The sequence below is a fragment of the Lolium rigidum genome, chromosome 4 (genome assembly GCF_022539505.1).
Source record: "Lolium rigidum isolate FL_2022 chromosome 4, APGP_CSIRO_Lrig_0.1, whole genome shotgun sequence".
NCBI lineage: Eukaryota > Viridiplantae > Streptophyta > Magnoliopsida > Poales > Poaceae > Lolium > Lolium rigidum.
The window spans coordinates 61,741,093-61,752,893 of NC_061511.1; the positions used below are offsets into that span (position 1 = coordinate 61,741,093).

Genomic DNA, 11,801 nt, shown 5'->3' on the forward strand with positions numbered 1-11,801 from the left:
CTATACACTAAATTGTGGCTAGATACATTTAAATTTAGATAAACTTTTAGCATCTACTTATGATATTTATGATAGAGGTAGTACACCAAAGAAAATCAGAACAAAGTCCCAAAAGGTGAAACAAACTCCATGTCTCTACAAACGAAGCAAAACATCGTCGTGGACACGCACGCACACACCAAGAAAGCAATACCGATGCCCCGTCGTTGACAATAATCCCCATTTTCCAACACACACGTACTGAACAATGAAGCTCCCGGGCCGCCGCCTCCTGGCCGTCGCAGCAGCCGCGTTGCTCGTGGCCACGTCGTTGCTGGCCGCCACCCTCCTCACCGCCTCGCCGCTGCAGTTGCTGCCGCTGCTGCCGTGCCTGCCCGCTGTCACAGCCCCCTCGGGCGCCGGGTACGAGCCGTCCGGCCTCGCCGCGCTCGCCGACGCCGCCGTGTACTACGCCACCACCCGGACCGTGCCGCAGCAGTCGCGCGCCGAGTTCGCGCTCTCCCTGGCCGTGCTCCGCCGCCGCGCGCCGCTGCGGCTGCTCGTGTTCGGCCTCGGCCACGACTCGCCGCTCTGGCACGCGCTCAACCCCGGCGGCGCCACCGTGTTCCTCGAGGAGGACCCGGAGTGGTACCGCGTGGTGCGCTCGCAGTCGCCGCACCTGCGCGCCCACCTGGTCCGCTACCGCACGCGCCTCGACCACGCCGACCTCCTCCTCGGCTCCTACAAGCAGTTCCCCTCGTGCGTCCCCGGCGCCGGCGGCGGCGCCGAGCCCGCCGTCCGCGCCAACGCCGCGTGCCCGCTCGCGCTGCACGACCTGCCGCCCGAGGTGTACGAGAACGAGTGGGACATGCTCATGGTGGACGCGCCCAAGGGGTACTTCCCCTCGGCGCCCGGGAGGATGGCGGCGATATGGACGGCGGCCGCCATGGCGCGCGCGAGGCGCGGCGAGGGGGACACCGACGTGTTCCTGCACGACGTCGACCGCAGGGTGGAGAGGATGTTCGCCGAGGAGCTCCTCTGCGACAGGTTCCGGGTCGGAGGGACCGGCCGGCTCTGGCACTTCAGGATCCCGCCGGTTTCACGGCGGGCCAACACCACCACGGCTGCCGGCGGTGGCGAGAGGCCTTTTTGCAGATGAACAGGAAGTCAGGAACACACAGCGTGTCGTCGTCAATGCCGTGGCAACACCAGATCTAGGCAGCGACATGATCACAGGGCCGTACAGGAGAGGACCCATGCACCATCATATCTCACTAGTGGATTCTGCCTGCGTTTCAATCACTTTATCGTTGCAAAGGGTTTTCCCTTTCTTTTTACAGTAATATTATTTGTGTGTGTGCGTGTGGCGGGATGCTTATATTCAGGTCAATTTCGATGCAACCAAATACATGTAATTATGAAGATTTAGTGTTTTTTATGACATTAGCTTGTGGAACTAGTAGAGAATAATTTACTTGAGTACCAGCATCCCAGCCGTTGGGGCTTTCCACGCCCAAATCCGACGCTGTTTAGCGCTGGATGGATGTAATTTTTGGCCGGGGAGCCCATTTTTCCCAATGGCGAGCCCATGATGGATGTAAGTTTTTGACAAAATACAACGAATTCAGACAAAAATTGGTGAAACTCATTCAAACATAAGCGAAATTTAATGGTATTTAACATATATAGGCGAGTTCGTACATAAATAGACCGAATTCGTACATATATTTGAATTCGGTGTTAGGCAAACTAAAACTTAAACTAAAAGCAGCCTTCTACATGCCCAAATGGCGGTAGACGCCGCCGTCGTCGTCGTCGCTGGACTTCGAGGCCTCCTCGGGCGGCGACGCCTCGTGCCATCGGTTGGAACCCTGGCAAGGGTCGCCGGCGCGTGGCGGCGTCGGTCGGTACAGGTCGTCGTCGCTGCTGTCCTCCAGTTTTATCAGCGGCGCGTTCCTAGGCACAACAAGTTGGGGCCACCAGCCGCGCGAGAAACTTTCTCGGCGGTTCCTGCGCTTTTCTCTCGTCCGGAGTCCCCGAGCGCTCCCCGGGGGAGGGGGGGGATGGCCTGGGCTCTACGTACGGATAAAAGGCCTAATCCGGACGAAAACGAGGAGCCGAGGGCGCGGGTGGGCCGTTTTCGTCCATCCGGATGAAAAAATGCGTCATGGGGGCCTCGTCGGGGAGACGGTTGGAGATGCTCTAAGTATAATGATACTTCCTTCGTTTCATAAATTTTGTCGTGGTTGTACTTCACACTAAATTAAAGACAATAATTATGCAATGGAGAGAGTAGAAAATAACATGGTCAAGTCTTTAATATTCCACTTATGACTTAAAATTTCACTGATCTTTTTTACATGATTTTCATAGAATTAGTATCATGAACTTCTTGGTTTCCATAGGAAGACAAACTTTCCAAGAGTTAGTATCACTAAATACACGAAGTTAGTATAGTGGAATTCTTATATTAGAAGAGGGGAAAAATCATGAGATCCATGAATTTTATTTCGAAAAAATTAGGAATGAAAATTTAAGCTTCCATATAAGAACATAATTCATGAAATTAGTACCGTAAGAATTATTGCGATTAGTATCATATTTTTCATCAACTAGTATATAAATTTTATCACAACTTAGTATCATGAAATGCCATGAAAGTGCAATTTGTGAAACAAAATAAACATCTTCACCATTTCCTAAATAATGCGAACTAATTAAAAATTGTCATGTGTGTCGCAAAATGTTTTAATGATGTAATTAAATTAAATAAAAAATATTGTTTAGTCTTAAATAATAATGGAATTTCAAAAATCAGCACGAAAACCCAAAAAAACCGATTAAGGATATTTGTGACCAATCAATTTTATTTATAGAAAGTCCATTCATGGGACTTTATTAATAGGAAACTATTGTTCCTACATCGTTATAACGAAACACTCAATCTAGGATCCTCAACAACCCAATTAGACGACTCATCATGGGAAGTAACATAGACAATAATATGAAATGTTATCACAAATCCTATAAACTAATAGAGCTTAGCGTAAGTATATTACACTTGTCCATGTCCCTACCTCTATACTGCATAGTATTGCAGAAGTACTATCATAGGTAGGGATGAAAAGTATATAATATAAATTATTCAACATTCTTATTTAGAAATTGAGAATGGATATGAAAATATCTGAATCTTGAAAAAAAAAAGAAATGGATGTGAAAAGTATATTTGGAAATATAATTAAAAATCTAGCATTTAATTTTAAACAATTACTGATATGAAAATGGATATATCCGTATTCAAATAAAATTATATTAGCAACCTTAAGTAATTCCATTATGGTATCCCAATTACAAAACCTAACAACGTGACATGAATCTGTTTTAAATATCCATATCCATATTTTTTTTAAAAAAAAATCCAATGTTCAAAGTGGTGTCCCACATATGATGTACGATACAATATAGCAAATAACATGCAGATATGAATTATGAAAACATAATTGTGGATATTGCAAATGTATCAAAAATAATAATCCTATTTTCAAGTCAAAACTCATGACCAGCGAGTTAGTACCGAATTCATTTGGCGAGCATGTTCAAATCGGGACTTTACTACCGACGAACTGATATTATATTATTCAATTTATATTTATACCATCTCATCAGTCCTTAATTTTTTTGCCTATACCATATGTCTATTTTCTCAACAAACTGACTCACTCAAGGCTGAAAGGTTAAATCCCTCTCAACTTCTTTTATATGTACAATTATCTATCGTCGAGAGTATTTATTCGGCTAATTCTGTTTTCGGTCGACTCTGCTCCATTTCAGATTTAAATCCGCTGACCACTATATTTGCATTCAAATACGTAACCGGTCATTAATTGCTTTGTTTCAAATGCAAAAAAAAAGAAAGATGGTAAAGCATGTGGTACTGGCAAAATCTGTTCTGGTCCGTTTACCCTCCTAGTATTGCCTTATTCTCGTATAAGTCCGGCTAAATTATACTCCCTCCGGACCAAAATAATCGACGTGAAGCCATGCTTAGTAACTACTACATGCATGTATGTCAGGGCGTTGATTAAAAAAGAACGGAGGTAGTAGATAATTTTTTTTTCACCGCCAATGAGTGGATACTTTTTTTTTCTTTGCAAACTTCATGAGTGGACAGTGGACACACATCTCACATCTCATACATGTGCAAGTCGTGATCATTCCACTGTTTGTAGGTGTACACGGCCCAACTCTTAGCCACTCAGTTTAAATTTTAGGTGACACGTATCTGGAGTAGTTAGACACAATCACACAAGGTTACTTTTTTTTTGAGAACGTGCATACACTCAACCCCTTAGACGCACACACGCACCCCTTACCTCTATGAGCACCTCCAGAAGACTGAGCCGGCAGATTGAATCTTCAAATTGATGAAGTCACTATCGATGCCTCGTTGTCGACGGGAACGTCCGCCTCCCACTGAAAGAATATTCTGTTTTTATGAGACACACAGATGTCAAACCTGGGGTTTGAATGGCTGGAGGTACAACCACCCTCCTAACCACCCACTGGATCCCAATCAAACGTTTGACATTCAAAGATTCCTGCATTTGCATTCTCATGTTCACAAGCAGTGGCTGACGTAGGAAAAAATTGGAGAATGAACGTACTTTAATTTTTCTTGCACCCTCACAATTATGATAAAATTTTCTAACTAAATAATATATAAGACCAATCAATTTTCAACATTAAAATTTAATATATATGATCAATAAGTAAAAAATACCCTTCCAATTAAAATATGCCTAAATTTTAGAATCCACTAATATAGATTTAGCACACATAAATCTTAGGTTTCGTACTTTGATAATATATAATTAAAAATAGGTTGTTTTAAGTTTCATTTCAGCTTTTATCCACAGTACAACATTACACCAAGCACCTTCAACATCAGAAAAGATGCTTCTTCTTGAAGGCTCCATGGTTATCGACCTTAAGAGCATCTCCACCGGCGCTCCCGATAGCAGCCCCAATTGCTTTTTGGAGGTCGGGGCGAAAATGGACTCGCACCGGCGCGTCCCAAACGGCGCCGGCCAATTTTGGAGCCCAATAGAATCGCTGGCAAACCCGTGCCGGCCCCTTCTCCAAGGGCGCGAATCGGGCGCGTCGGCGCCTCGCGAGGCTGAATTTTTTAGGCGTGGGAGCCGCCTGTCAGCCACACATCCCAAAAGTCAACGCCAGCGGGGAGTGGCGGGGCCGACGCGTCAGCGGTTCATTCAATTTTAACCTAACCGTCGCCTACCTCGCGACGGGAGTTATTGTGACGCAGTGGCGGTGCAGTTTCTGCAGACGTGCTGCGAACAGTCCCGTCGGGCGCACCTTGCTCTTCGTGCTGCCGTTAATGAGCGCCACCTCTCCCCCGCCTCCCTCTGGCCTATAAAAAGGGCCGCCTCTCATCGTTCATCTCACACACAAACCCTAGCGCCTCTCTCCCCAACCCTAGCCACCACCATCTGAAAAGACGACGCCATGTCTGGTCGAGGCCGAGGTCGCGGTCATGGTCGTGGCCGTTGCCGCGGCAGAGCTGCACGCACGCCGTCGCCAGCGACACCGTCGTCTTCATCGTCGGAGATGGAAGAGGAGGGGCCCGTGCTGTTCGAGTTCGTCCTCGTCCTCAAGGGCGACCCACGCGACATCCAGAGGCTGTCGGACACCTTCTCCGACTTCGTCGCCGGCGACGACCGCCCGGGCATGCTGCATCTGCGGGAGGATTCGTGCAGCTACTACTGGCGGATCGTGGACGTCATCTACGACGTGCGCGGCAAGATGTACCTCCACATCGGCTGGGAGAAGTTTGCGCGCCACCACAGCCTCCAAGCCGGCTTCGTGCTCGTGTTCTCCTACTTTGGCGACAGGGACATGAGCGTCAAGGTGTTCGACGAGACGCGTTGCCGCCGGAACTACCACGTCGACAACGCTGGGGAGGACGACGACTGGCGTGTGTTGTTTGTTCGCAGCGAATATCGGCTCGCATGTTTTTGGATGTTCTTCCTAGAAAGAACCAACAGGGGTACCCTCGCCAGCTGGATTTTCCAGTTTGGGTGACTGGGTGTGCCCTCGAGTGTTCTTTCTTAGCAGCGAACACACGAAACCTGCGATGATCGGCCTAGTTAGGTTTAGTTTTTTTTTCAATGTTTTATATTTGTGTCAACCATGGTTCAAACTATGTATTAGTTTGTGAAAACCATATTCCAAACTATATCTTCATGTAAACCATGTTCCCAATTATGTATTAGTTTGTGGAATAAAATGTTTCTAGTTCAATTTTTCTATGCATTTATTTATGATTTTAAATCAAAACATCTATCGGGAATGCCGTTTTGGGGGCGCCGGTGTGGGAACAGCTCCCCCAAATTGAGAAATTGAGAATGGATGAAAATATACGAATATTGAAAAAAAAAGAAATGGAAGTGAAAAGTATATTTGGAAATATAAATAAAAATCTAGCATTTAATTTTAAACAATTATTGATATGAAAATGGATATATTCGTATTCAAATAAAATTATATTAGCAACCTTAAGTAATTCCATTATGGTATCCCAATTACAAAAGCTAACAACATGACATGAATCTGTTTTAAATATCCATATCCATATCTTTTTTTTTTAAAAAAAATCCAATGTTCAAAGTGGTGTCCCACATATGATGTACGATACAATATAGGAAATAACATGCAGATATGAATTATCAAAACATAATTGTGGATAATGCAAATGTTTCAAACCTAATAATCCTATTTTCAAGTCAGAAGTCATGACCAGCGAGTTAGTACCGAATTCATTTGGCGAGCATGTTCAAATCGGGACTTTACTACCGACGAACTGATATTCTATTATTCAATTTATATTTATACCATCTCATCAGTGCTTAATTTTTTTTGCCTATACCATATGTCTATTTTCTCAACAAACTGACTCACTCAAGGCTGAAAGGTTAAATCCCTCTCAACTTCTTTTATATGTACAATTATTTATCGTCGAGAGTATTTATTCGGCTAATTCTGTTTTCGGTAAATCCGCTGGCCACTATATTTGCATTCAAATACGTAACCGGTCATTAATTGCTTCGTTTCAAATGCAAAAAAAGAAAGATGGTAAAGCATGTGGTACTGGCAAAATCTGATCTGATCCATTTACCCTCCTAGTATTGCCTTATTCACATATAAGTCCGGCTAAATTATACTCCCTCCGGACTAAAATAATCGAGGCGAAGCCATGCTTAGCAAGTACTACATGCATGTATGTCAGGGCGTTGATTAAAAAAGAACGGAGGTAGTAGATGATTTTTTTTCCACCGTTGGCCCAATGAGTGGATACTTCTTTTTTCTTTGCAAACTTCATGAGTGGACAGTGGACACAGATCTCATGCATGTGCAAGTCGTGATCATTCCACTGTTCGTCGGTGTACACGGCCCAACTCTTAACCACTCAGTTTAAATTTTAGGAGACACGTATCTGTTGTAGTTAGACACAATCACACAAGGTTACATTTTTTTTTGAGAACGTGCATACACTCACCCCTTAGACGCACACACGCACCCCTTACCTCTATGAGCACCTCTAGAAGACTGAGCCGGCAGATTGAATCTTGAAATTGACGAAGTCACCATAGATGTCTCGTTATCGACGGGAACGTTTACCTCCCACTGAAAGAATATTCTATCTTTATAAGAGATACAAATGTCAAATCTGGGGTTTGAACGGCTGGAGGTACAACCACCCTCCTAACCACCCACTGGATTAGTTCCAATCGAACCGTTTGACATTCAAAGATTCCTGCATTTGCATTCTCATGTTCATAAGCAGTGGCGGACGTAGGAAAAAATTGGAGGATGAATGTACTTTAATTTTTTTGCACCCTCACAATTATGATAAAATTTTCTAACTAAATAATATATAAGACCAATCGATTTTCAACATTAAAATTTAATATATATGATCAGTAAGTAAAAAATACCCTTCCAATTAAAATATGCCTACAATTTTAGAATCCACTAATATAGATTTAGCACACATAAATCTTAGGTTTCGTACTTTGATAATATATAATTAAAAATAGGTTGTTTTAAGTTTCATTACAGCTTTTATCCACAGTACAACATTACACCAAGCACCTTCAACATCAGAAAAGATGCTTCTTCTTGAAGGCTCCATGGTTATTGACCTTAAGAGCATCACCACCGGCGCTCCCGATAGCAACCCCAATAGCTTTTTGTAGGCCGGGGACAAAAATGGGCTCGCACCGGCGCGCCCCAAACGGCGCCGGCCAATTTTGGAGCCCAATAGAATGGCCGGCAACCCCGTGCCGGCCACTTCGCCAAGGGCGATAATCGGGCGCGCCGGCGCCTCGCGAGGCTGAATTTTTTGGGCGTGGGAGCCGCCTGTCAGCCACACATCCCAAAAGTCGACGCCAACGGGGAGTGGCGGGGCCGACGCGTCAACGGCTCATTCAATTTTAACCTAACTGTCATCTACCTCGCGACGAGAGTTATTGTGACGCAGTGGCGGTGTAGTTTCTGCAGACCTGCAGCGAACCGTCCCGTCGCGCGCGCCTTGCTCTTTGTGCTGCCGTTAATGAGCGCCACCGCTCCCCCGCACCCCCGCCTCCCTCCGGCCTATAAAAAGGGCCGCCTCTCATCGTTCATCTCACACACAAACCCTAGCGCCTCTCTCCCCAACCCTAGCCGCCACCATCTGAAAAGACGACGCCATGTCTGGTCGAGGCCGAGGTCGCGGTCGTTGTCGTGGCCGTTGCCGCGGCAGAGCTGCACGCACGCCGTCGCCTGCGACACTATCGTCTTCATCGTCGGAGATGGAAGAGGAGGGGCCCGTGCTGTTCGAGTTCGTCCTCGTCCTCAAGGGCGATCCACGCGGCATCTAGAGGCTGCCGGACACCTTCGCCGACTTCGTCGCCGGCGACGACCGCCCGGGCACGCTGCATCTGCGGGAGGATTCGTGCGGCTAATACCGGCGGATCGTGGACGTCATCTACGGCGCGCGCGACATGATGTACCTCCACATCGGCTGGGAGAAGTATGCGCGCCACCACAGCCTCCAAGCAGGCTTCCTGCTCGTGTTCTCCTACTTTGGCGACAGGGACATGAGCGTCAAGGTGTTCGACGAGACGCGTTGCCGCCGGAACTACCACGTCGACAACGCTGGGGAGGACGACGACTGGCGAGTGTTGTTTCTTCGCAGCGAAAATAGGCTCGCATGGTTTTGGATGTTCTTCCTAGAAAGAACCAACAGGGGCACCCTCGCCAGCTGGATTTTCTAGTTTGGGTGACTGGGTGTGCCCTCGAGTGTTCTTTCTTGGCAGCGAACACACGAAACCTGCGATGATCGGCCTAGTTAGGTTTAGTTTTTTTTCCTATGTTTTATATTTGTGTCAACCATGGTTCAAACTATGTATTAGTTTGTGGAAAACCATGTTCCAAACTTTATCTTCATGTAAACCACCTTCCCAATTATGTATTAGTTTGTGGAATAAAATGTTTCTTGTTCAATTTGTCTATGCATTTATTTATGATTTTAAATCAAAACATCTATCGTGGCCGCCGTTTTGGGGGGCGCCGGTGTGGGAACAGCTCCCCCAAATAGAGGATGTTGTGCCGGCGCCCCCAAACGGAGGTGCCACCGCCCCTGTCGACGCCTATTTGGGGGCTACCTGTGGAGATGCTCTAAGTGCCTATTTGTTTGGGCTGCAGCTGAACGAGAAGCAGCTGGAGCACTAAGAAGCAGCTGGAGCTGGACAGCTGGTGAAATGTAAAAATGTTATTTGGCATCATGCTTCTAGGATGGCTTGTGGAAATGCAGCTGTCGGTGATTGTCTGAAATACCCTTGTATGCTGAAGATGATGTACACGTATTTGGATGAATTACGCTGATCATGATAATATGCTTATCACTTTGTTAAGCATTCTTTTCTACTTCATAATAGAAGATTATAATAAATAAAATTAAACCATAATAAATACATTAGATTTTTCATAATAGTAGGAGGTCCAACATTTGGTTATGATACATCGAGCCACAAAAGAAAACGAGATTCATTTGGATACTAGCTAGGTAAGACGTCATTGTAACCAAACTACCTACACATCTCCGATCAAACCATCCGCAATATTTTCGCGAATCACATGCATGTCTCCATGCTCAACACCCAACTGAACTCCAGGAAGTGGTATAGATTGTTCAGGTTGTATGTTTCTCGGCATGTAGTTTTCATTTTGATCACACTTGTGTAGATTACTCTCCCTTATCCAATTGTGAAGTGCCATGCATGCAACAATGATGGGTGTTTGTTTCAGAATTGGGTAACTTGTGATATGTAGTAAAATACGCCACTTCATCTTCAAGACACCAAAGGCTCGCTCAATGACATTTCTGAGCGATGAATGGGCATGATTAAAGACTTATCCTTTTCCACTTGGTTTGCGGCCTTGTCGAAACTCTGGCAGATGGCACTTTTGTCCATTATATGGAGCAAGATAGCCGGTTTGATTGGGATATCCAGAATCAACAAGGTAAATATTTTCCTACAAGAAAAACATGTTAGTGCAAGGCAAAGGAATCAACATTGTATCATTTCCACACTTTGTCAGTTGAATCAAGATTTCTAACCTGAGGGTGGATGTGGGAATTCTTCTTCATACTTTCTCAAGGTATCTTTGAATATCCTTGTGTTATGTGCGGATCCCGGCCATCCGGCAACTATTGATGTAAATCTCATGTCAAAATCACACACATCTATCACGTTTTGTGTCGGATATCCATATCGTCCCACATAGTTTACAATCTCATCGGCAGGGATAACAACACGTATGTGTGTCCCATCAATTGCACCGATACAATCATTGGGATAGAATCTCGAGTCTTGAAGCCTTAAATGCAAAGTAGAAAACATAATATCTAGTTCTTTCAAATGTGGTGGAGGTCCTTTACCAAAACCAGCACACAACTTGTTGGCCTATGCACATATTATTGGAATTTAGCATGCAATACTTGAGTCAATTGTGCAACATAAATTACTTGAGAAAATAAAATGGAAATTATACCGCTATGATCTCCTTCCACCATGCATCATCACACTAGTAGGAAAACCCTTATAGGCAGAGCTTAGTTCTGTGGCGCACCACTGAAAATGCGCCACATACTGTTATTTTGTGGCGCACCATGCTAGGTGCGCCACAGAAATAGCTTAATTTTGTGGCGCACTGCTGAACATTGCGCCACAGAAATTGTATGGGGCCCACATCCTGCCACCACCAATTATTAGTGTAGGTATTTCTGTGGCGCACATGACGTGTTGCGCCACAGAAATAACTCTTTCTGTGGCGCACGTGCTTCGGTGCGCCACAGAAGTAGTTGATTCTGTGGCGCACTTGCTCGGGTGCGCCACGGGAATTAAGGTAACTTATATCATCTCGTCCGTGCCCTCCCCGCCTCGTTCACCTCTCCCTCTCCCCTCTCCCCTCTCCTCCGATCCGCCGCGCGCCGCCATGGTCGTCGCCATCGCCGTCGCCGCCGCCTTCCTCCGCGAGGGCCGCATGCTGCCACGGTCCTCCCATCCCCGCCACCTGCAGCACAAGATGCCGCTACGGCGAGGAGGGGCCACCGCGAGGAGGGGCCGCCGTCGCGTGAAGGTGGAGGAGCCGCCGCGTCCTCCTCCTCTTCCATCGCTGCCGTCGTCGTCAACCTCCTCCTCCACCCCTGTCGTAGGTGAACTCTCTCCCCTCCCCTCCCTCTTCCTCTCCCGCGCGAG

At 46.1% G+C, this 11,801-nt stretch overlaps 1 protein-coding gene across 1 annotated transcript; it reads left to right on the forward strand.

The window, feature by feature from the left end:
* Nucleotides 1-247: 247 nt before the first annotated feature.
* On the forward strand, nucleotides 248-1,245 carry LOC124706153 (probable methyltransferase At1g27930). The gene has a single exon (XM_047237807.1). The coding sequence runs from the start codon at nucleotides 248-250 to the stop codon at nucleotides 1,136-1,138; it is 891 nt and encodes a 296-aa protein (XP_047093763.1). The 3' UTR covers nucleotides 1,139-1,245.
* Nucleotides 1,246-11,801: the final 10,556 nt, after the last annotated feature.

What these genes read in the sequence shown, in the direction of transcription:
- LOC124706153 (XM_047237807.1), top strand. Translation starts at nt 248, where the DNA reads ATGAAGCTCCCGGGCCGCCGCCTCCTGGCCGTCGCAGCAGCCGCGTTG.